Below are 26,343 nucleotides of genomic sequence, written 5' to 3' on the forward strand. Positions count from 1 at the left end.
CATTTTTAACATTGCTGCGGGTGCAGCTTGAAGCTCCACCCGCCGCAATGTTAAAAATAGAGGATGTGACCGCCACCCTGGCGGTCACTTCTAATCTGCACAGAGAGAACGCCGCAGCCCATGCGGACGTTCCCTCCTACTGGCGGGTCGCGGACGGACTCTAGTCCGTCCGCGATCCTAATGACCCCCAATGTGTGGGGAGACTACCACCGCCCTTGGGCTCATTTGCAAATTGGAGGGGCGCCACGCACCCTTCCCCCTTCCTTTCCCCCCCCCCCCCCCCCCCTCCTGCCGCCTGGAGCCGTAGATGGCCCTGGGGAATACCACCCCCCACTCCCCCCCGGGCCAGCTTCAGCAATGTCCCGGGGTGCCCCCCCCCCCGGGCATTGCAGTTTGCTATGGAATGGCGGGAGCGCTGCTCCCTCTATCCCATAGCAAACAATATGCTTGCTTTTAACAAGCGAGACCACTTTGCTGTTGCTTGTTCAAAGTGAGCACACTTTGCTTTTTACCCCCAGCGAGCTGCAGGTCAGCAGCTCCCTGGGGGACGCCTCCCACAGGAGGCGTCATTCCGCCAGTACCTCAGGGGCCTTCAGGCTCCCCAGGGGTCCCTGACCAGCTGGACATGACCTGGAGGATTAGGTCCCTGTGTCCGAAAACAGTCCTAAAAAAATAAAAAATTAAATGGCCTGGTCCCTGGGCCCAAAAATGGCCCTGGATGGGGGGGGTGGGGGCGGGGGGGGCTTCACTCTGTCCCCTTCCCTTAAAAACTATTAAAAAAATTGCTATGACCCGTAGATGGGGTCCTCAAGGCCAAAATCGGCCCCTTTTGTTCAAAGATAAAAAAAACCCAGAAAGGCCTGGCCCCAGGATAGGAGCTCTCCAAGACCAAAATCGGCCTCGTAGGAGGTAGGATTTTTTTCCATTTTTAAAAACAGAATGGGTCAGTCCTTGGGAAATGTGGTCCCAGGGGGCCCAAAACGATCAAGGGAAGGGGGCCACACAGCCTCCTTTCTTAAAATAAAAAAAAAACAGAGGCCAGCCTGCCCCCTTTCTCCACTACTCTGAAAACGTGCCTCCCTTCGCTCTTGAGAGTCCTTAGGGGCCAACTTACCTCTTGTTACCTCCAGTAAGACCCACATAGTGGTGGTCAGAGGCCATGCCCCTTTTTCCACCAGTCTGCAAACGGGCCTCCTGACGCACTGCTGGTGGGACAAAGAGGTCATCTTGTGTCTTGAGGTAACAGAAGGGGTAGTTGGCCCACAAGGACGTCCTTGAGGAAACTACCCTTCTTACCTCCAGTAGGTCCCACACAGTGGGATTTCTAAGAGGCCTTCGGAAGCCACTCTCCCCTTTTTCCACTACTCTGCAAACGCTCCTCCTGGCACACAACTGGTTAGGGTATGAAGTCCACTTTACTCTTGAGGGACCCTGGGAGCCAAGAAGCCCTCCGGATAGCTCCTGTAAGTCATTCGCAACAGAATTTCTGAGAGCTGGTTGGACGCCCAATCCCTTTTCTCCACTACTCTGCGAACGTGACTGCTAGTTAAAAAAAAATGTGAAATTCACTGGAGAAAAAAAAAGGTTTCAGGGACGTTCTAGTCAGAAATTAATGTTTAAAAAGCTTTAGAAATTCACAGAAAAAATAACAGGTTTCAGGGACCTTAAAGTTAGGGATTAGCGGTTAAAAAGCCTTAGAAATTAACGGAAAAAAACACTGGTCACAGAGACGTTATAGTTAAGCTGACATTTCACTCATACTAAACTAGAAAAATTCAGCCATCATAGTTAGCTGAGCTAACTATAACTCGCTTCCCACGCAGTTCACTGCTGATGACATCACATATTACATCACTCATGATAGGGTGAGTGACATGGTTCAACATGAGTAGCTCTTGTTATAGAATATTTTGGAGACCCCTGATTTAACCCCTTAACTGCTGCCATGCCACCATTAAGTTTGTTCATAAGGATTCCATAAAACTGATCATTTAAGTTTTCTCCCATTTCCAAGTGTCACATTTGCAAATATCAAGCATCTTGCTCCCAGTGGTCTGTAGAGATAATGCCATAATTATAACAGAACAATGCATTTGTTTAAATGGAAGGAATTTTAAGTGAATAAACGTGCTTCATCAAGCATTAAGACACATTTGGCTTATTGAAAGTTGAGAAAGGCATAATACTTAATGTTTTATAGAAAAAGTTTTCTTTAGTTTAAATTTCACCCATTTGAATAAAATACTATTTTGCAGTTATAAATATAGCACATTGTCTTTTGGCCACTAGGATCAAAAAGCCTGCTGCTTGTAAATGCACCACTTTGAATTGGGCAAAAATTAAAATGAAGAGTTCATCATTAGGTAACTTCATTTAGTTTTTCTCCCACTTAAAAGCATTCCGAAACATTATTTAGTTCTCATGCTCCAATATTGAGTTAACAAGGTTTTTTTTTATTTGAGTTAAATACTTCTGTGCTTCAGTTCTTTCCCTCTGTGACCCAGTCTGGCCTATAAATCTGACAGAGCACTGCTCATTATCAGGCTATGCTACCTGTTACCTGATGATAATGCAAAGTAAAATCAGCCTTCCCTTAACTTTAAAAGAAAAATGTGACTTTGTGCTCATTCTTGTCAGATAGGAATGGTGCTCTTGCTTGACCTCTTTGTCTTTTGATACAGTGGACTAAGCTATATTGATGCAGCAGATGCAGTCCATGGTAGCACTCATCTGCCTCATCCATAATGGTTAACTTCTTTTCTAATTCAGAGAAGTGAAAGTAGGCCGTTTTTCTCCACCCAACTAAGCTCATTTCCGTTCTTTAGTATGTATTGCTTTCTCTGGACCTCCCTGTTTCTATACCACTTCTGAACCTCATTGGTAAGCATCAGCTCTCTTCTAAAACTTGCATAGATAACTCCGCTTGTGGTAAGGCAGAGGGACACCTCTGAGATATTGAGGAGTGAATGAATCTTGAGTTGAATACCGCAAAACCAAGGTCATACTTCCAAAATGCATGGCATGTGTTTTGATTATCTTTAAATCCTTTAGGGTTTTTTTAAACAAACTTTATTGTGTTAAATGGTCATATACAGTGCAGCACTCCAACACACTGTTGCGTTTCGATCGTCACTACATCACCTGTCGCAGTGAATCCATTCCTATACTACATATCCAGTCCTTATCCCAATGGCCCACAGATCAAGGCAGATATGGAGGCGTCTATCGGGGTACCATGTCCAAATGCAGGCCTCTGTAATCTGCCTATCTTTTCCAGATTTTGGGGTGTTTTGTGGTCATCACCTGGCCTTAAATATCGGAATCTCTAATCCCATAGTAAAGTCCATCCCATTTTTCCATGCCAAGAGAGATGGAGGGGCCGTCGCCTTCCACAGCCTTGCTATGTCTCTTTTGGCCAAGGTCGGCCCCAGTAATAGTAAATGCCTCTTATATATGTTACCTCCTATTACCTCTATGATATTCAGAATTGTCAACCTCGGTGAGGCGGGGACCCCTCTTCTCGTTCACAATGCAGGCACACTGGGGTTGCCACCAGACCCGCTCTCCAGAGCCTGAGCCTAGTGTAATAAACCCGATGAAGTTAGTTAAATTGAATGAGGCGCAATCCTCAAAATCACTGCTCCTTTAGGGAAGGCCAGTCATCTCCATCCAGCTCGCCCACATCCCCAACCCATGTCCTTCTGAGATGATCTAGCGTAGTGGAAGTATGGGTCACCAATGATTGATAAATCTTTGATATCCTATGATCTTGTAGGTCACCCATAAAAATCTTGGCCTCAATCAGACTGAATTCAGGGAGAGCCTCCAACCCCGATATTTTCCTATCCTTGAAATCCAGCTAGCGCCGCCAGCTCCGGTAAACGGCCATTACGCCACAAGGGGTTCTCCCTAGTCAGCCTGTTCCACCACCCGTCTTACAGAGGGACTGTTTCCATACACAAAATACCACCTGAGTGGCGGATGGTGGGGAATTGTGAATCGACGCAGAGTGCAGGATAGTATGCAAGGTGGACTTCCCCATACACCTCCGCTCCATTGCATAGGCGGGATCTTCTTGGTTTCCATACCACCATTCATTTAGCACCAGGAGTTGCAAGGCCGTGTAGTACGACACTGAGGGGAACTAGCTCACCAGCCACCGGTTGAGGAACTGTTCCATGTCCCCTCTTGCATCCCTCTGGGAAACCCACAAAACGGAGGTTGTTTCTTCTAGCTCTGCCCTCCGCCTCCTCCACCCGTGAGGTCAGGCCTTTGGTAGTCTACTCCAGCGATGCAACCTGTTTCTACAGTGCAACGACTGAATCCTACACGTCAGAGACCCTTGTTTCAGCCTCCATAATGCGTTCTTCTGCATTTCAAAGATCTTGCCACAGGAGCGTGACGTCAGAGCCCACCACTCCTATCTTTGTTTCCAGTGCAATCCTGGACTATGTGATGGCCGCCATGAGCGCGGCATTGTCTGGGATGACCCCTTGTGCCTATCCTGGTCTGCAGTCAAGACCCCCGATCCAGTAAAACGGTCCAGCATGCTCCGCCTGGCGGATCCTCCCACTGGTTTGTCCCAGAAGCCTATCTTCTATAATGGCAGTTCACGGGTGGAAATTTCCCGCCCACAAACTGCACTTGAAAACCTCCCGCCTACAAACAGCACAGGGCGCTAGCCCGGCCGCTTACGTGGGCGGTCTTGTCTCCCCCACCCACCCCCTAATGGGTGTCCCACCGTCCCTTCTGGTGCCAACTCCAGACAACCAGGATGGCTCACTGACCCCCCACACCAGTCTCCACCGTCCAATGCAATGTTCTGGCTCGCTCTTCACAGCGAAGGACACCTTGGAGTTATTTAGCCGTTTTGTGCCAGCCCCCCAATCTCTGTTCCAGTGGCTGACATCCACTAACTTACTGCAAATGGCCAAGCAGGGCCTCTCGCTGTTACACGGGGTTCCGGGCTGCCCCGAAGCGCACCTCTGCGCAAGGCCCTCACTTACGCTGCCTCCTCACCTGTATTGCAACATGCATGTTTTACTGGCCGGGGCAATTTAAAGCAGGGCGTGGTGTACATCCCTTTAATGGCGTTGATGCCCAACGGCCTGGACTCTCACAAGTCCCGCAAGCTTCAATCGGCCGTCGCCCAGGAGATGAGGCCTCGTGCTCCGATGAGGCCTCAGTACCTCGGCCACAGCCCCACTGCGTGTCGCACGGGCCCCGACTGGCCCCATGAGGGAGTGCAGCACCTAGGCCGCCTGCCAAACAGATTCGACCCCCCCCACGCGGCCCGACAATGGAAGCAGGAGGAGGGTGGGCGAGAGGACGGAGCAGGAGCACTCACCGGTTCTCCAGCGCGTAGCTGCCCTCCACTCAGCTGTCACCGTCACAGCCGGCTAGCCCCCAGTAATTAGGCGCGTTCACCGCCAGACCACACCAGCCTCCGGGCAAGGCAGCACTGCTGTTCACGTCTGCCTTCGCGGCCACTCCGATGGCTCCATCGCGAGTCCGCTCAAAAGGCCTCTCCATCGCACTTCCAGGTGCCACCTCAAACTTCCCCATTGCCAACCTTCTCTGAGAATCGCCGCTCCGTTCTCGACCATCACAGGGAGCTTCGATGGGGAATTCGACCGGCGAAACAGGATAAATGCAGAATATATTTGCTGGGCTGAGCGGAGCTCACCTAACTCTCGTCCACCATGCTGGATCGCTAGCTAGGGTTTGTTTTTTTGTTTTTCTTTTGTGTGTGTGTTTTTTGTTTTTTAAAGATGAGTGTATTCACTTCAAGAATTATGAACTCTGAATGCCTGTTCTGAGGTCTATTAAAAAGCCTCAGAAGACCTTATTTATCTCCTTTTTGTGTTTTGCAGGTTGTATTGACAGGAATTGGTGCAGACGAGCAGCTTGCAGGGTACTCCCGGCACAGACTTCGATTCCAGACCTCTGGACTAGATGCTTTAATAGAAGAACTCAGTATGGAACTGGGACGCATCTCTTCTAGGAATCTTGGCCGTGATGACCGGGTTATTGGAGATCATGGGAAGGAGGCTAGGTAAGTGTTTGAAAAAGTCTCCAACTACATCTGGTCCCCTGTTCACGTAGAGCCAAAGTTCACTGTTGGTGGATGGAGTGACATAAAGTAATTAATTTAGACACAGTTTCAAAGTATGTTCCAGGTCAACAGCTAATCGTTGTATAAGCATCCAAATTTCACAAAATATTTGCATAGCGGATTAGCATGAGAGTGCTCCTTATGTTGAGGAAATGGAGAGAAGTGTGCTCATGAAAAGAAAGGGCAACCCTTCAGCAACAAGAATTCATTAATGTTAAACCTAATTAAGAAAGTATATCCCCTAGTTGTAAACCATATGTTTATTTTCTACGTGTGCTACAAAATTAACTATACAGCAGAGATGCAGCACAACAGCTGTGACCATATTAAAAAACTCAACATATGATGTTAATACATCACGTGATTTATAGTCTATCAAGATTACAGAAAAATGAGTTTTACTAAAATTGAAATTAAACGATAACCTATACAATATCCTCTTTTCAAATAACAACACACTTGAACCAGAATAAAACAGCAAACAAGATTCTACCAACAACATCCACGCAGAACCTGAAAGCTCCTCATTTATTTTGCTTTGTTTGTATAGTCCGCAATCATAAACACTTAAGCAGTGCTGTTTTAGTTCGACATAATCCGCCTTCTTCTGGATGAAACAATGAATTAAGATAAACAACTGAAACATTCCAATCTTTCATATTCAGTTATTTTTTTAAGTTTGAAAAGAAGTTCATTTGTTGGGAAAAAAAATATAGCACAGTAATCAAAGGATAATACATAAGTGTAGAATAATACAGGTAAAATATCTGAGGAAAGGGAAAATAGCAAAAGAAAGAGAAAATAAGGGAGAATAGAAAGAGGGGAGAGAGATTACAGCATCCATATTAGTCATTCTATTTGAAAAATAATAGTTGTGTATAAATAACCTACTATATTAAACTATTCTATAGCAATAATATAAATATGTATTAAGCAAAGCAACATTATTTATAAAATTCAAGGAGGTATGGTTACTTCTTCAATGCAAGGGTTATGTGAAGAGTGGTTTTTTTTTTTTTTTTTTTTTTTTTTTTTTTTTTTTTTTTTTTTTTTAGCTGAAGCAGTTAAGAATTCAGTAACGGGTGCCCAAAGTATTTCTCGTTTAACAGCAAGCTTGAGTGGGTGTACCTAGGCTTTATCCAATCTATGATTGTGGCAAACTCCATACCACCATGCTTGAAAAGATACTGCAGAAGTATCTTTCCATGATTTAGTACGAAATTTAGTAGGAGAGGAAGACCAAGCTTCGGAAATACTACCCAGAAAAATATGTGAAAAAGAGAAAGGGGTGTGGGAGTGACCAATATTATTAACTTTACGCCAAACTTGGATCCAAAAGGTGTGAATCGCTGGGCAATCAAAAAACATATGTTGAGGTCAGCTAATGGTGTTTACATGACCAACAAGTAGGAGGGATGTTAGAGTCAATCTTATGAAATGTAATTGGAGTGATTAGGAGTCTATTATAAACAAAAAATAAAGTTTGAGTGGTGTTTGCTGCTCTAGAAGACTTGCTTATCTTAGTCCAAATTTTATTCCATATTGGAATAGGAAAGGATTCACCCAAATCAGATTCCCAACTACATTCCAAATCAGATTTATCACGAGAAATAGGAATATCCATTAACTTTTTATACATTAGAGAAGCAAAAGGGGAGTCACAAAAAAGTGATATAGTAATAGGAGTTGAAGGGGTAGAGACAGGAGAAATAGATTAAAGAATTATAAAAAGTTTGGGCAGCCGCTTTAAAGGATATATAGTTAGACTGATATGAAAGGGGAAGAGAAAAATTAGATTGTAATACCGGAAAGGGTATACATATACCATCTTGAAAAAGTTGCGGAGTCCATTTTAGACCATAAGTTAACCAGTCCTTCCAGAAAATGTCTGTTATTAATCCTAATATGTTTATTATACCAATTAACAATTGTGTACATTCATCGAGAGCAGATGAGAAAAGTGGTTGGAAGATCTTACAAGCATCTTTAAGAATGGGAAGAGATCGTGATAAGGGAAATATATTCTTCAAAGGAAAAAGGGTGGAAAAAGGTTTTTTCAATATCTACCCACAATGGATGAAGACTAGAGTTGATTTTATTATCAAACAATAAAAAGGAGTCGTATGGTGGACTGCCAATCGAAGCACTCTCTAGAGAGATGAAGGGGGACCAACACTGACTTCCCGGGGTTAAGCCGCAACCCTGAGGCCTGCGCGAAATCGTGCAGGATCCGGAGGCACTGTGGCAGACAGGAAGACAAGAACATAATCCGCGTATAACGCGATCTTGTCCGCCTTGGTGTTTGGCCATTCCCATTGGCGGAGGCGGTCCTCTGCCCACACCAAGGACGAAAGGGGTTCCATCGCCAAGGCGAACAGCAAGGGAGAAAGGGGACATCCCTGCCTAGCGCCCCTGGCGATGGGGAAGGCCTCCGACAGTACCCCATTAACAGGACTCGCGCTCTCGGATGGGCATACAGGACCCGGAGTACAGGACCCGGATCAGAAAACAGAAGTGGGGCCCCAACCCCATCTCGACCAGCACGCCATGTAGATAAGCCCAGTCCACTGAATCGAAAGCTTTTTCAAAATTTATGGACAGGAGGGACAAGTAAGGGGTAAGTAGGTGCCGATACGCCAGGGCCTGCTGCAGTCTTCGGATGCAGTGGTGGGTCCCCAGCTGAGGCATGAACGCACACTGATCCGGATGCACCAATGTAGCCAAATAGGGTTTCGGCCGCTGTGCCAGAATGGTGGCATAGAGTTTAATTTCGTGTTAAGGAGGGGTATGGGGCGGTACTCAGTGCACAATCGGGAAGGAGGCTAGGATTTCGGGAGAACCACAATGGTGGCAATATCAGTTTCTGGCGGAAACAAACCTCTGTCCACTGCCTCCTTAAATATGTTTGCTAGGTGGGGCACTAGAGTGCCTCGGTAGGCAATTATTTATCTTCTTAAGATTTTAAAATCTCATTACAAGAATGAACTTCACTCCATATTACTTGCCTGATTATACCGTTCTGCAAGTTTTAATAATGCGATAATGCTTGGCCTCAGTGACCCAATTCCCCTGGGGCCAGACAATACTTTAAAGGGGAGGGAGCGGCCCCCTCCTCCCAGAGCCAGTAAATGCCTTTCGGACCCCAACCACCGGGGCCTGCTCAAAAACTGCCCCAGGGAACCCACCCCTGGACACAGTAGTTTCCCTGCCCCCATTAGTGCAGGCAGAGAAACATGTTTGCTCCAGCATGGTGGGAGCATTTTTAAATCTCTCGCCGAGTGGGAGCAAACATGCATTCCCTGTCTGCAGGAGCACGAGCAGGGAAGGCATATTTGCTTCCACCTGGCGGGAGATTTTAAAATGCTTTTGTTCCCTGTCCGCATTCCTGCCGACGGGGAAACACAAATTGCTTCTGACCAGAAGAGGCAGCAAAAACTGCTCTCCTTCAGAGTGTTTGAAATGCTGGAGGCAGGGAGCCAGTTGGGTCTGTGGGGGCTATGAGGCTCCCTTCTCTCTCCCCCCTCACCACCCAACCCACCACGGCCTACAACTAGTGGTTTGTGGGTGCAGCAGATAGGGGCACCAGGGCACCCACCTCTGGTCCTGGGGGAAGGAGTCCCTGGGGCCCCAGGAGAAAAGTATCCCAGCAGCCAAACTCTGTGATGATATCACCTTTTTTTTTCTAAACAAAGTGGAACTAATATTCCACACAGTTCTACGGTAGCAATAAGTAAGGCCCTAACTGTGTTAGGCAATGAAATAACACAAACAACATCTTGCCCACAGGTGCAACTGACTGCCTTTAACGAATTCGCCCCGCTCATTTCAGGTTTCATGTTGATCTGACGCACAAGGTCGTTGTTGGGCTCTTTCTGGCACAAGATTTACCATATCGTCCAGCTGGAGAGATGATCGATGTGGAGTTGCCCCTACCTTGTGAACTGTAGGAAGAGGATGCATTTATGAAGCAAGCAATATGTCTTCCATTTAATAAGTAAAAACGCCATTTAAACTTGGTATCATGTGCTTCTCATGTTCAAAGCTTTGTGTGTCAGTATAGAACTTTTTGCCTATTATCTTTAGTCAAATTCTTGCAGGTCAGACAGAGAGCTTTGAAAATTATCTTATTGAGAGCTGAAACAATCTCACAACCTTGTTTTAACCTACTGAAAGTTGATGGCTAGATGAAACAAGCATTGGCAAATTCAGGGAAATGTGCTACAGCCTATAGGAATGAATGAAACTTGGCAAGCACATGAACAAATGAAAATTCAGTAAAGAGAGGGGGTGGATGCAAGCCCCTTTTTTTTATATTGAGAATAATAGACTTCACAAGCACAGTGCAAGTGATGTGCAGGCGAAACCTAAAAATGGCAAATTTTATGGCATGGCATGTAAACAAAAAACAAGGCCTAACAGAACATCAAGGAAAAAGAAGGGCTTGAATGAGCAGAGTAATAGAGGACTGCTTCTGATAGTGTAAATTTGAATAAGGGGGGGCCATGGATCATTTGTGGAGGAAGGACACACATCACTTGCTCTTTTGAGGATTTTCTAAATTTCTTCAGTATTAAGGTGCAGAGTAAATTTATGGTAGAGTTTTAGGTCTCGCCTGTCGATGCGCATGCGCATCGAGCAAGGCGAGAGTATTGCGACTTATCCACTCTTTATCCACACTGCAAGGAATCGTGGCGATTCCTTGCAGTGCCCGTGACTTTTAAGCTCAATGCGCATGCGCATTGAGCTTAAAAGCGCGTGCACGTCCGTCGTGTTTTACCCGCTCCGCCCCCTCCCCTTCCCGCCATGTCGCATTTCTCCTCCCCCCTCCCCTCGCGCCGTGTCGCATTTCTCCTCTCCCCTCCGTCTTGTTTTATTTAAACCTTTGCTTCATCGATTTCATGCACCTCTTATTGGGTACATTTCGGAAATGCGTTCTTACCACAACACTACGCACATCGTATTCCCGTGCACCTTCTCGGAAGCGGGAGGTAAGATTGACTTACACTGACGCGACAATCGGTCATAAGATGTTTGTCAGCGTCTTTGTGTTACTTATTGTTGGTAATTGACCTGAGCGAGAGCATGTATGCACTTTTTTTAATCACCAGGATTGCGATCTTGTGCACTTTTCTATTTTTACGAGACACGCCACGCCGAGTACCGTCACAGTTTAGTTTTTGTAAGCACCGCGTTTACTTGCTTTTCGGAGCCAAGACTTGCTGCACTTTTTAAACATTCCAAGTGAGAGGTCTTTAAGGTTTTCACACAGTATGTGCATGAACGATGCCTCGTTACCACACATCTTTCCTAGGTGCGTATCAGACTAGGCACAGGCAGGAATGTGTGTCTGGAGGATCCTTGAGCCATATGTCAGACAGTACAGCTTCTTTAGCCCCCATCTGTTCCCCAGCCGTTCCCCAGCCTGCCGAGAGCAGCTCTTCCCGCTCCGCCCCCTCCCCACTCTCTCTCCCCGCACACCTCCGTTGCTTTATATCCTGCAGAAGTTTAACTGACATTTCTGCCCTACAAATGCAGATTTGTTTTGTGCTTTGATATTTTGACCCCCGTACATATCCCTCTCGTTCAGCTGCAGTTACAGACGTTTCCTAGGTGCGTATCAGACTAGGCACAGGCAGGAATGTGTGTCTGGAAGATCCTTGTCGGATTGTACAGCTTCTTTAGCCCCATCCTGAGCATTTGTGCTTGCTTACACAGTATGCAGAATCGCAGGTTTTATTCATGACCTGCAGTACTACGGTCTAGATGTTCCTTTAATCAAGTACAAAGTGGCATGTTTCACAACATGCTAGGGCATTACCATCTGTTCCCCAGCCTGCCGAGAGCAGCTCTTCCCGCTCCTCTCTGCCCCCTCCCCACTCTCTCTCCCCGCACACCTCCCCTCTCTTAATTGGCCCTGCTGCATCAACACATTGCAGGTGAGTGACGTGGCCATTGGGCAGCCGCAGAGTAGCGTATATTCCAAATAATTACCATGTGACCTGATAAACTGCTGAATTCTTAAAGGATGGTTTAATCCAACATACTTTTAGGACGAGTTTTTGTGCTTTCCTCTCTCACCCCACTCCTCACTCTCTCCAGGCCTGACTCTCTCCTCCCCTCTCACCACTCTCCCCTCTCCCCTCCCCTCGCCGTCTGTTCCCGCACTCCTCCCACACCCCCGCTCCGCCCCCTCCCCTGCCTGCCATGTCGCGTCGCAGTACATTGCTATTTCAACTCCTTAACAGAGTGCACCTACCTCCCCCTCCGACCATTGGTGACTGCAGCTGTATTGTGCTCCAACACTGCTGCCACCTCCCCTGTTCCGTATTTCACTTACAATTAGTGAAAGCCTTTCAGCAGCCCCCATCCCCCCCCCCCCCCGCCATGCGAGCCAAGCCCTCACTGGGCGTTCACTTCCAGCCCACCTCCTCCTGCACGATTGAAGAAGAAATGCCCCTGATTCCAACCCCACAGCCACCAGCTGAGATTTGGGGTCTGGCAGTATCACACCGCACACAGCACGTCGCTTCCTTCAGGCTCGGGAGGCTGGGTAACAGCTGAGTTCCGTTTTGGTCACTCTGAGTGGCTGTCAGGACAGACTGCGATATTCAGACTTGCGACGTTACAGCTACACTTCAACCGAATTACTCAATATGGAACAGTAGTGATTAATAGCTGGATGGCCTTGTGGACGCAAGCATAGATTCGCTGCAGCGCGCACACACAGCACATCAGACGTCAGCAGGAGTGGGTGGAAGCTAGGATTTAATTTAAATTCCTGTACTTGCTCCTGGGATAGTAACACACTTATTTACATAGATCTTGCTGTTAAGTTTATTGATAACCTGTTAACCACCTTATTTATGAATCCAACAGACTATAACACTTTACTTAATTATCAGGGCTACCACACATGTGGCTTCAAAGATGGCCTTCCCTTAGGCCTTTTTCTGCTATAAACAAATATCGCAAAAAGTTAACATGCTCATTAAACAAAATAGGAGTAAGCACAATCGGAAGTGGGACCACCAAGGCCCCTGTAGTTGATCATTCTATGGAGTACCTTCACACTAAAAATGGTATACAATGGCAAGTTATTGAAGTTGTGTTAAAAAAATAGCTTGAGGAGGTGAACTAGATGACCTACTCTCCGTCAAGTCTGTAAATGGAAACACCTCTTTAACACAATCATGGAATACTGAATACTTTGGACTTCCGTTATTAAATATTGATATATCATTCATTGTGCATTGTTTTGATTAATATACACTGATTCTGATTTATGAAGTATGTTTTTTGGTTTGTTATTCAACCCTCAACACCTCACCCTCACTCACCCTCACTCACCCTCAACCCCTCACCCTCACCCTCAACCCCTCACCCTCACCCTCACCCTCACCCTCAACCCCTCACCCTCAACCCCTCACCCTCAACCACCCTCACTCACCCTCACTCACCCTCACTCACTCACCCTCACTCACTCACCCTCACTCACTCACCCTCACTCACTCACCCTCACTCACTCACCCTCACTCACTCACCCTCACTCACTCACCCTCACTCACTCACCCTCACTCACTCACCCTCACTCACTCACCCTCACTCACTCACCCTCACTCACTCACCCTCACTCACTCACCCTCACTCACTCACCCTCACTCACTCACCCTCACTCACTCACCCTCACTCACCCTCACTCACTCACCCTCACTCACTCACTCACCCTCACTCACTCACTCACTCACTCACCCTCACTCACTCACTCACTCACCCTCACTCACTCACTCACCCTCACTCACTCACTCACCCACACTCACTCACCCTCACTCACCCTCACACAGTGCAATAGTTCTCAGACCATTTCAGTTAGAGCTTTTAGAAATGTTTATGGCTTTTTTTATTTGTAGTACTTTAGCATTGGCTACAGGAAACAAAAATGCTAAACATTTACAAAATAAACCCATAAACAATTCTAAAAGCACTAACTAATGGTGCGAGACCTATTGCATTTCCAATGCTTGTTTGTTATCGTTTTAATATGATTTGTAATATATGTACTTTCTTTGCTCTGCTTGCTTTACTAAACCAAAATAACTAACAATATTTTCTCCTTGTATAAGTAAGTACATATAAAAACATATTTTTTCCTGATATTTCTTATACAGATTTCCTTTTCTTGACGAAGACGTTGTCTCCTTTTTAAACTCTCTGCCCATATGGGATAAAGCAGACTTGACATTACCACGTGGCATTGGTGAAAAGTTAATCTTGCGCTTGGCAGCTAAGGAACTGGGACTCAAAGACTCTTGCATACTGCCAAAAAGGGCTATGCAGTTTGGATCCAGAATTGCAAAAATGGAAAATCACAAAGAAAAGGCATCAGACCAGTGTGCTAGACTCCAAAGCCTATCAATGGATTGAAGATAACATTATTTACCTGCTGCCCAGTACTCCTGTAATTACCGGACCAGCAAAGATTTCTACAGATTTTTATTCAAAACCACCAAATGTGACAGAAAAAATAAAGTTTTTTTTTAATTGCTAAAATCTGCCTTTTGATTCATGCCTTAATATTAATTTAGACTTTGTTTTATTAAGCATACAACTCCTTTGCACTTATCTGTTGGTGGGCTCTATACCTTCTTTTCTTCTATTCACTTCTATTCTATTTTAAGCTGAGGTTAAAGATAAAATAAAGGAGGAGGCACCAGGCGCTGCAAATGATAGCCGCTTGCGTCCTGCGCCCGTTGAGATACGAACCTCAACGATCGCAGGACGCAAGCGGCCTCCTACGCAGACTTCATTATAATCTTATCGAAACTCGTTATCTTTGAGTAACACGCGAAAGTCAAAGTATCGGACATCTTTATAACGTGCTTTCCGTATTGCGGAGAGTTTCCCACATCGGCCTATCGGTAATACCTTTCGATAATTGTTGAATGCGACCCACATATACCAGTGGAACCGACACGGAAATACTATATCACCACATAGAAGAGAATTCGGTGTGCCTGCTGACGTTGAATAGAATATCTGAAAATTGAACTATTTTGGCTGAAATCGACGTCCAATAGAATATTTGAAAATAGAGCACTTTACATTGTTATAACGACATTGGCCCTAATTTGACGAGGCATATCCTTATCTATTTCTACGTTTCGTTGGGCTTTTCAAGATAAGAACACAACTCGGTATATCAACTTACATCGAACAGTATAAGTCTTCTCAAATTCATGAAGTTATATTCACTATAGAGAATGGCATCGTCCTGAATTTAGAAATTATGTACTGCATGGAATCATCTCACGTAGTTAATAAACAGAATTTGTGGCTCCTGAAGAAGGCGTCCTTGAAACGCGCGTCGGAAACACATGGATTGCCACTTTTTGGTCTTTTTTAATATATGATTATTTTATGTTATTGTGTAATTAGTCACTTTTTGTGTATTTTATTGATTGCTATGTAATGTTGACATTGATATATTTTGTTTTTACTATGAACATTTATTAAATGAACTTGAGTTTTTATATTGAACTGTATCAGTGATTCCTTGATAAAGTCACCCTTCCTCTTGCTTGTGATTTTGTTGTTATGATATACACACTGTTTTATTCCCTGTCCTAAGGAATTATCATTCCGTATCAGGGGGTCCTTGTTGAACACATTATATTTAAATAAAATAGCTCCAGAAGGGATTCAAATGGTCTAAATAGAGTATTGCGACATCCCTTCTCAAGTTACAAACCAATCCAAGGCAGTACATTTTGGAATTTCTACCTGTTGGGTTTGGCCCTTCCTGCAGGGTTTTCCCCAAACGTTTTATCTTCACCCTCCTGTTTCTGAACCCGTTTTTCTTGACTTTTAGGACTCTGTTTACTTACAACTGGGGGTTCTTTCATTTGAGCTACATGCTAAAAAAGTGGCCAGGATATGCTTTGGTCTTCTCCATGGCCTCAAACCCATTTTGGGGTTTTTTATGCCCAAATTCGGCAATCAATTGTCCAATCTGTAGTGCAGTCGCGGTAAGGTTACTGCAATGGACTGTTAAAAGGTGCAAATAAAACTGTGACCAAACGACTTCAACGGGCACTTACTCTTTTTGGCTACCTAAGCACTGCCATACTTCCAACCTTCTTCGTCATTTGCACTGGCTACCAATCGAACAGAAAGTTACGTTAAAAACTCTGCACCACACATAAGATTCTCATGGTCAGGGCCCCCAAATTCTCCAGGGTCTGTGTACTACATATGTCCCCTCTCGCGCCCTATGCTCTGCTAACCAACATCTGGCCCGCACCACCCGAGTGCATAGGCGTAGAGTGGGGGGACGCTTCTTCAGGGCTTGTACCCGATCTTGTGGAACTCTTCCCCTCTTGCCGCCTGGAGTACACAGGTCTTTCAGAAAATTGATCAAAACGTGGTTCTTTTTCACCATCTAGCTCCCTTCTCTCTACCTCCCGGCCGATTCCGCTGGGACGCCCCGTTTCTGGGGCAGCCATTCGCACTATAAGAATATCTAAAATAACATAACTGCTAAAGTGCGTGTGCTCTCTGCTGTAAACATGATAGAATTGTCTTATACCCAATTGACACATTTAATTTACTTGTAAGTCCCTAGTAAGTGGTACTGCATATAACCATGGTCTGTAAATTAAATGCTGCTAGTGGGCCTACAACACTGATTAGGCCACACACTTAAGTGCCCTTGCAAACATGTCAGTCCTGCCAGTGCAGCCTTTGTGTGCAGTCTTACTCTGCTATTTCGACCTGGCAGAATAAACCATTTGCCAGTACTTATCTTTCACTTTTAATACATAAGTCACCCCTAGGGTAGACCCTAAATATCTCATAGGCCAGAGTGCAGTGTATTGAAAATGTGGGACATGTACTTTTAACCTTTACATGTCTTTGTAGTGAATACATTCTTAAATTATGTTTTCACTGCTATCTCTTCCATAGGATAACATTAGGTTACCTCATTACATTTAATAAGTGCTAACCTTCAATTGGAAGCGAGTAGGAATGTCAAGCTTGATGTCTAAAGAAGTGTAATTTAAAACCCTCTGTAATGGTAAAGTCGGATTTTAAGTAAAAATTCTGAAAATTCCTCTTTTACGAAGTTGGCATTTTGTTGTCTCAGCCAATAAGTGCCTTCAGTTTGTATCGCACACTGAGGTGTAGCTGGCAGTTGGTCTTTGTGTATTGCTCCCAGACAGTGAGACAAAGGGGAAATCGCTGTTGGCAGGATGGGCCATCTCTGGCTTGATGATGGGGAGGAGCTGTCTTCTACTACACTTGCACATCACAATGATTCTGCCTAACACACTCACAAAAGGTTTTAACACTAGTATTTTATGTCCCCAGAGAAGCTGGGTCAAGGGCAGGAACTTCCAAACACCCTTGGAGGTGGAAACCTCCAGAACCTTCTGCCTCAAAGCTGGCACTTGTATAAATATTGGACCCTGAGACTCATCTCTTCAGTACACCTCGGGCCTGTGGATACTACAGAGAAAGCCTGTTGTGACGCTCTTCTGCCAGAAGGACTGCTGCCCTGCTACTCTCCATCCCTTCTTGTTGAGAAGAAAGATTGGGCCTGTATCCTTCATCCCAGGCTGAAGTGACTCCAAGGGTCAGCTGACTGATCGCCTGTTATGAACTAAAGAGACATAAGAAGCTCCAGAGCTCCCTGCATCTGCCCAGCTGACCTGCTGCATGGACCTGCAACTGGACATGCCTGACTCCTGCTGGAGTGAGTCCCAAAATGCCAAGAGTTGCCCCTCAGAACCTGGACCCTTGTTGTGGCATCAGTGGAGTTCCTCCGCAAAGGAAAGGAGAAATCCTAAACTTTTTTACACTTCACGATCGCGCATGAGCCAGTTCGCGCCAAGATCTTGCCGCCTGCAAACACAAAATTCCAGTGAATCGGACTCTCCGCACAGCGATCACCACCGAAGCCAATCAACGCGAGGTCTGCCCTTCGTGCTCCAGTATCGACCACGCGCTCTGACCACTCACTCAAATTTCCAGCAATGACCTTCCACCACGCCCAACAGGCCCTTTGCACTACAGCAACGACCGTCCACAATCCTCGGCCTGCTATATGCACTACATGGATGACCAACCTTGATCCGCTCCCTGGTCCTCGCGCCCCCCTCCACCACAAACAGAGCTTTTCGTACTGGACTTTTGAAGGTGACCCTTTCAGTGGGACAGACTTGACCCCTGTATCCGGCCCGCGCTCTATCGTATCCTGAATGAACCTATGACTCTAAAACTGCATATCTCTGGTTCTACTGGATTTATCATATTTTTCTAAATTGTTGTGGTATTTTCTTGTGTGGTATATTCACTTTTAATGTTTGAAGTGCTGCATAAATACTTTACACATTGCCTCTGAGCTTTGTGCCAACCTACTATAACAGCGTTAACGAAGGTAAGCAAGTTGCACTTCTGATGGATACTTCTACAACTGATTCTTCACCTTTAGAACAGATATCAAAGCAGTACCTCCTGAACGGGTAAGGTTTGAAGAGTGGGCTCAGACTTAAAATCTTGAAGGACTTAACAAATGAAATGCCCTTCCCTTCGGACCTGACTGTTAAGGTAGCAGTCCTTTATGCATGTGTTCACCAATACGTACATCGTGTTCTAACCAATGTCAAAGACAGAACTGCTTGAGCTGGCAGATCTAAAAATTGATTGTCTTGCAACACATCTACATGCTATAAAATGGTGCTATGATTCGGATAGTTGGGAAAAGCGGTTGCTGATGGGCTCGATGGGAGGGACACCTCTACAGATACTCATGATGAAGGGTGAGTTTATCTGACAAATATCCTGTGGGGGGTACTTTGGGGAGAGTATGTCTGTGAATCCAAGATTAAACAGGAATTGGGGCACTACCCATTCTCTAGACACCTGGAATTTTGGTGTTTGCAGCCCTATAGACTACTATCTCTAGTTATGTTCTTGACACAATAGTGGATTGGGGGGTTGCAACACACCCCGGGATTTGTATCCAGGGAATTATTTTATTACTCTTTGCGAGACGATAGTCATTTGGAAGAGCCCTCAGACAATATGCTCAGTTGTTAGACAGTACCATTATTCAATAGAAGGGATAAAAGCCTGGTCTCTGGGCTTTATTAGGCCCTGAAAAGCAAGAGGAAAGTGGTTGTGGGGAAGGCTAGCCATGCTTAGGAAACTGATGTACAGAGGCGATGATCAGACAGTGATTGGAACAAAGCACGTCCATTGGTGCAAGAAATTTATTACAATGCTAGATTCAAACACCCTGTTCCTCTTTGACAGACAATTAGAACAGATAATAAGGACAATTAAATCCATTACGAAAATAAGTATTGATTGGTTAATAGACGCAGTGGCGGCTGCTTCCGGGCACAAATGGTGAGGTGAGGTTAAAAAAAGCAAAGATCACTTGCCGGGTAGCCGCAGTCTCTCGCCCGTCTTTTCCTCTGGCCTCTCCTTCTGTGAACTGGAAGCACACCAGCTCCCAGACTCCTAGCCAATCCTGATGCTGCTGTCACCAGCATGACAGCAGCATCGTGATTGTTCTGAGTGCCATGGTTCAGCACTCAGAAAGGGAGTTGGAGCCTGTGCATGTTCCCCACCCAGGCTGTGCAATACAGCTGAGTGAAGAACATGCTAAGTGCGTATGACTGTTTGGCAGACCCAAGGCAACTGATCAAACCGTCATGCCCACTTAAGTGCAATCACCACACCTCCCGCTGCTGTCTGTGATGACAGCCAAGCCCCGTCCCGCAACTGGCTTCAACACGGAAAAATAAAATGATTATAACATCGTGCTATTGAATTTTTTTATCTTTTCCACTGCTGAAACGCACTGGGGCTACGCTACTCTGCCATGGCCGAGGAGCCGCCCCTGGATAGAAGGTTGCCTACAAAATGTAGAACCCTGGATGCAAAATCAAAAAATGCAGTATGGATTCACACTTCTGTTACCTGGCTAAGAGACGGGTAACAATACACTGGGTTCATGGTAGTGGCCCTAACATGGAAGATTGGAAGCGAGACCTATTTGAATGGGTTTGGCCGAGGAAATCTGTATGATGATGGTCTCGGCAGTCAGCAAAGTGGGCAAGTGATTAGAAATTTGGAAACAATGTAGAATTCACTATCAGAGAGAAGACAGATGGTTCCTCGCAAGAACGGTGGGTGGCATTGTGCAGGCTGACGGACGAGAAGGATTAACAAGTGTAACTATAATTGGTTATGATGATCTAATGCTGAGGAATGCACAAGTTAATTTAGGTGCGAAGTGATTACTAGACTAGAAATACAAAAGTATATTACCACCTCGTCCTGTCTCCCCGTCCCATTCCTGAACATTGAGCAGCTAGTCTGCTCTACAAAAACCTATTACCTAGCTAAACTTTTGCACTTCCCCCAACATGGTGTCACCATCATGTGACAATAAATGGGGAAGTGCCGGAGAAAAACATCCTGTTCATTTTTTTCTGCGTTAGCAGTTTGCCTTCGGTTGTCTAGCTGTGCTGTGGGTAAGTTTTGCCTTTTTTATATTTATTTATGTTGCGGCGGCCTGCTTTAGCGGCCGCCTTTTTATTTTTTAATTTCTTTGCCCCTTGCTGTTATGCCTTTAGACGTGGTTCGCTTTAGCGGCCACTTGGGCTGTCTGCGCTCACCTGGGGGTCACGGCCTGCTTCAGGGGCCGTTCTTCTCTTTGCCGATCCCAGGTAGCCCTGCTTTAGCGGGCGGGGGATTTGCGGCGGTGTTTTCTGCGGCGCGTGTGGTCTGGTTGGATCCTGGGGCAAATTTCTGTGTTTTGTAGTCCGGCCCCTTTTGTTTCTGGTCCCACGGGAGCTCGAGTCCTCGGGACTTAGTTCCTTCAAGTTGGGGTCCTTCTTCCATGCCCTCGTCCTCTGCGAGTGCCTGTTTTTTATTCTTGGCCGCTGTTCTCTGCAGACATGGACACAAATGCCTCGTCCTCTGCTGCTCCTCTTGATGGAGCAGCAGTTAGCTATTAATGAATGAGGCGGTGGCTGCTGCTATCCTGGCTAGGGACGCTGCTGGGCCTCCTTCCAAGGTTCCTCGTGGTCCTGTGGATCCACAGGCCTCTCCGGATGATGAGATGGTTCCTGAAGAGGATGAGGGTGCCCGGGGGTGCTTTGTTCAGGGTGCTGAGCTCTCTGGCCTCTTAGCCCATGTGCGTGACAATTTGGGTTTCTCTCCTGTTGCGGATGTTCTGGAGGATGACTTCTTTACACAGTATCACCAGCCAGCTCCTGACTCCTTTCCGTTGCACAGTGCTGTGCGCAAGGTGCTGGATCACGAGGGGAAGGAGGTGGATAAGTCTGCCTTCCCTCGCTTCTTGTCCAGGCTTTACCCTCTGGAGGGTTTTGCTGCAGAGTTTCCTCAGGCTGTGAAGGTCGACAATTTGATGGCTGGTCTTTCCTCTCAGGGTTTGGTCCTCTCGGATGACGCCCTTCCTGCAGACTCTGTGGATAAGCGTGTTGAGGGGACGGTAAAGCGTTCTTATGCTGCTTCCAATTTTTCTGTCCGTGCGACTGCCTATTCTAACTACAGGACAGGACGGGACGGTGGACGGTGCAGGACGGTGAGGATGCCACCCCTCTTTTGTCTATGATGGATTTGCAGGTGCGGTACTTGTCGGATCTTTCCTATGACAATTTGAGTGCGGCGGCGGCTGCTTCTGGTGCTTCCATCGCTGCATGACGGCATATCTGGATGCGTCCTGGAAGGCTGAGTCTTCCCAGAAGTCGGTCCTCCTTAAGTTGCCCTTTGGGGGTTCCAAGGTGTTCGGTCCTCAGCTTGAGGAGATGGTCAAGCAATCGGAGGAGAACCATAAACTTGTGGCTCCGGTCTGCCCTCCTTCTCGGGGGCGTGGTGTTGGCTACCACCGCACCTTTGGGCCTCCTGCTCGGGGCGCTTCACAGCCCTTTCGTGGCAGGGGTCGTGGCCGGGGGGCCACTGGAGGTGCCAAGTCCCGGGCCCCTGTCAGTGTTGCTGCCACTGCTTCCTCCTCTTCCCAATGACTATCTGCCTTTGCCGGTTGGTGGTCGCCTCCAGTCCTTCCTGTCCCAGTGGTTGTCGGTTCCAGATGCCTGGGCGGTTCAGACTGTGTCAGAGGGTTGCCGGATAGTTTTCCTCTCCTCCTCCTCCGGTCTTCCTTCTGACTCCCCTGCCCCGTCTTCCTCTGCGACGGGAGGCGTTGTTGGTGGGTGTGCGGCTTCTGTTGGAGAAGAAGGCTGTTGTGGAGGTTCCTCCTCTGGAAAGGGGTGAGGGTTGTTATTCGATCCTTTTTCTGGTCTCCAAGTCGGATACTTCGGATCTGTGTCCTGTTTTGGATCTGAAGCGGGTCAATCGCTTCCTTCTCCATTGTCCGTTCAAGATGGTGACTCTGCAGTCCATCATGCCTCTGGTGCTTCCGGGGGGCATCCTGGCGTCCCTGGATCTGCTGGATGCGTATCTGCACGTTCCTGTCCATCCGGCGGACCAGAAGTTTCTCCGGTTTGCTGTGGGTTCCAGTCACTACCAGTTCCAGGTGCTCCCCTGCGGCCTTTCCTCGGCGCCCAGGATTTTCACCAATCTCTTGGCCAATCTGGTAGGTATTCTTCATTCCAGGGGGCTACAGGTGTTTCCCTATCTGGATGACTAGTTGATTGTTTCTCCTTCTTTTTCTCAGGCTCTGTCGGATGTGGACCAGGTGTGCCTTCTCCTGGGTTCTTTTGGGTTCCTCATCAACCACCGGAAGTCCTCCCTGGTGCCCTCCCAGTCCCTGAAGTTCCTGGGGGCTCTCTTCCGCATGGATCTGGGCATGGTGTTCCTCTGCCTGGAGCGCCAGTTGACTTGGTTTCGTCACCTTTCTTGGCTTCTGTCCAAGTCCCAGGTGTCCGCCCGTCTCTGGTTGCGGAGTCAGGGGGAGATGGCGTCCACTTTGCATCTCCTTCCTTGAGCCAGACTGCATCTGTATCCCCTGTTGCATCATGTCCTGTCGCACTGGGATCTTGCTTCACTGGACTACGAGACTCTGATTCCTGTCTCACCGGGGATTCGGGCGGATCTCCAATGGTGGTTGTCCCCTCAGTCTCTTTCCCCGGGGTTCGATCTCCTTCCTCCTCGGACTGTGGTTGTATTGTCCACGGATGCCAGTGCCTAGAGTTGGGGTGCCTTGCTGGGTGCCTCCAAAGCTCAGGGTCAGTGGTCCCATTTCGAGTCCCTCCAGTCCTCGAACTGGAAGGAGTTGAGGGCGGTTTGGTTGGCTCTTCGGTGGTTCGCTCTTCTCCTTCGGGGTCAGGCGGTCTCGGTGCAGACCGACAACTAGGTGGTTAGGGCTTATATCAATCGACAAGGGGGCATGTGTCGGTCTCTGTTTCTGCTCTGCAGGAAGATCGGTCTTTGGTCCGAGCGGCATCTCTTGTCTCTGACGGCGGTCTATCTTCCGGGGACGGAGAATGGGCCTGCGGACTCTTTGATCAGGGTGTTCCCCTCCTCGGTGTCTCTGTGTCTGTCCCCGGATCAGATTGTCCTCAGGTTCCGCCATCCTTGGCTGGATCTCTTTGCCTCGGAGGATACTGCCCTTCTTCCTCGCTTTGCTGCCTCGTTCCCTCCCGGTTGGCGTGGGCAACCGTGGTCGCTGGGGCTGCTGTTTGCCTTCCCTCCGTTTGCCTTGATCCCGCAGGTCCTCCGGAAGATTCAGTTAGACCAGGCGGAGGTTCTACTGGTTGTGCCAGAGTGGTCTCGTCAATCTTGGTTTCCCTTGCTACTGACCTTGTCTGTTTGCCCCCATTGGAGATTTTCCCTGTGTCCCTCCCCTCTGCGGGCTTCGCTTCTCGGGATTGCCTGCCTGCGCCGCCTCCTGCTGGGGGTTTGGCACTTGATAGGTTGAGTTTGCTGGGTCAGGGTTGCTCGGTGGAAGTTGCCCGGTGTATCCAGTTGTCTCGGCGCCCTTCCACCTTGAAGTCCTAAGCCCGTCAATGGAAGAATTTCTCCTCCTGGTGTCTTGGGAAGGGTCTCTCTTCTGCCTCCTGTGAAGCTGTGAGGGTGTTGGACTTCTTGCGGGATGGTTTCGTCTTGGGGCTTGCGGTTTCTTCCCTGCGTGCGCAGTGTGCTGCCATTCTTGCTTTTCGGGGTTCCTCTGTGTCCTCTGTCTCCCCGTTGGTGACTCGCCTTCTGCAGAGTTTTTTGCTTCAGCGTACTATTTCTCGCTCTCCTGTGCCTGCTTGGGATCTTCCCTTGGTTCTCCAGGCCTTGACGGGCCCCCCTTCGAGCCCTTGGACTCCGTGGCCCTGAAGTTCCTCTCTGCTAAAGTTCTTTTCCTGGTGGCCGTTACTCTTGGGCGGCAGGTTTGTGAGATTGGGGCTTTCATGGCTTCTCCCCCTTTTTGCGCTTTTGCGCTGACAAGATCATTCTCCGTCCCAGTCCGTTTTTTCTGCCTAAGTTGTTGTCTTCTTTTCACTGTCAAGAGGATATTGTTCTCTCGTTTTTTTTTTCCGGATCCTGCCTCTCCTGAGGAGGTGGTCCTCCATTCGTTGGATGTACTGAGGGCTCTCCGCATTTACTCTGGTTTCCGTAAGGTTGATTCCTTGTTTGTCACCTATGGCCTCTCTGGGCTGGTTCTTCGTTCTTCTTTGTCCACCTTGACTCGTTGGGTCAAGGGTGCTGTGGTTTCTGCATACGATTCTGCCCACTGTCCTCTCCCTTCTTCTGTTCAGGGTAGGTCAACCAGGGGCGTTTCCTCCTCCTGGGCCATGTTCAAAGGGGCCTCGTTGAGGGACATTTGTAATGCTGTCACGTGGGCTGCTCCCCATACGTTTGTTTCGCATTATCGTCTTCAGTTGGGGATGGCGGCCTCTGTTGCCTTTGGCGCTCATGTCCTGTCTGCGGTACATGGTTTGTAATATGTACTGTTTTCTGTTGATTAAATGGACCTGTTTTTCTTGCACTTTCTGGTCTATTTTTTCTTACAATCACTGTGTGCTTGGGTATGGGCTCACTGTTCAGGAATGGGACGGGGAGACAGAACGAGGAGGTAATGCCCGGTTACTCACCGGTAATATTCATTACTCCAAGTCCTGGTCTCCCCGTCCCATTCCTGAGCCCTTCCCTCTCTCCCTGGGTTGCATTGTTTCTTTGGGGTGATTGTTTCGATTTCTGGGATTGTTTTCTTTGGTATTCTCAGGATGTTTCTCTCCGGCACTTCCCCCTTTATTGTCACGTGATGGTGACGCCATGTTGGGGGAAGTGCAAAAGCTCAGCTAGGTAATAGGTTTCTGTAGAGCAGACTAGCTGCTCATGGTTCAGGAATGGGACGGGGAGACCAGGACTCGGAGTAATGAATATTACAGGTGTGTAACCGGGCATTAGGATGGGTATGAGTATCTGCGCCGAGCTGAAACTGTTAGTTGGCTATAAGGCTTTACCCGAGAACATCAGAGAAATGTACCATGTGATAAGTTGTCTGATCAAGGGTAGAATAATATTACAATTTATAGCTGTTTAAGTGAGAAATCAAGTAACTGAGTTTGACCACTAAAACGTCTGTGATGATGTGGACTGCTTTTTGGTTGTTGCAGCACAATGAGTTTAAAATATGTATATAGCAGTCACCGAGTTGGTATCTGGGATGACACGTGAAGTCAAAAGCAATTATTTGTGTTTACTTTTTCTAAATCACATGTATGATTTCATTTCTTACCTAAATTACACAGCAACGTGGGAATCAAAGTGGCAAACGTTTTACCTACGTGAAGCTGGACCTTTCCACAAACCCCATCCTGAGCTTACCCATTTCTTTTTATGTTTGGTGCAATACACAATTAAACCGTCTTGACTTTTTTACAAAATTTATCAGTGCCATTTTTCCCCACTAGTTGAGTTTTTATTCTTCCTTGAAGGGAACTGGAAAACAATCCAAAATGTGGCAAAATGCTTTTTTTTTAATTTGTAAGACACTATGGGGGTTTTGTTGCTAAAAATTGCATCAATAAAAGATTTACTGTGCAATTCAATTATTTCAATTTGATTTGGAGCTCCTAAGAGTTCCACATAAAAATATACACACAAAAAGCTCTGATTCAACAAATCATCCAGAGCTATAATAACAGTGACAAAATAAAATGCAGACGCACTGACAGAGACGCTGTCTTTTCTCCTGCCGAGAAATCCAGCTCCAGTGTTTCCAAGCTACCCTTTCGGGTTGTTGGGAA

General features: G+C 47.0%; 1 protein-coding gene across 2 annotated transcripts in view; it reads left to right on the forward strand.

Annotated features, from left to right (window-relative positions):
- Nucleotides 1-14,662, forward strand: part of ASNSD1 (asparagine synthetase domain containing 1) — a 49,646-nt gene extending 34,984 nt beyond the window's left edge. For both annotated transcript variants that reach the window (XM_086955358.1, XM_086955359.1), the window contains 2 exons: nucleotides 5,874-6,055; nucleotides 14,281-14,662. In XM_086955358.1, coding sequence (XP_086811484.1) covers nucleotides 5,874-6,055; nucleotides 14,281-14,536 — 438 coding nt within the window. In that variant the 3' untranslated portion in view covers nucleotides 14,537-14,662. The remainder of the gene's footprint in view (nucleotides 1-5,873; nucleotides 6,056-14,280) is intronic.
- The last annotated feature ends 11,681 nt before the right edge of the window (nucleotides 14,663-26,343 follow it).

Source organism: Lissotriton vulgaris, chromosome 2_1 (assembly GCF_964263255.1).
Source record: "Lissotriton vulgaris chromosome 2_1, aLisVul1.2, whole genome shotgun sequence".
NCBI lineage: Eukaryota > Metazoa > Chordata > Amphibia > Caudata > Salamandridae > Lissotriton > Lissotriton vulgaris.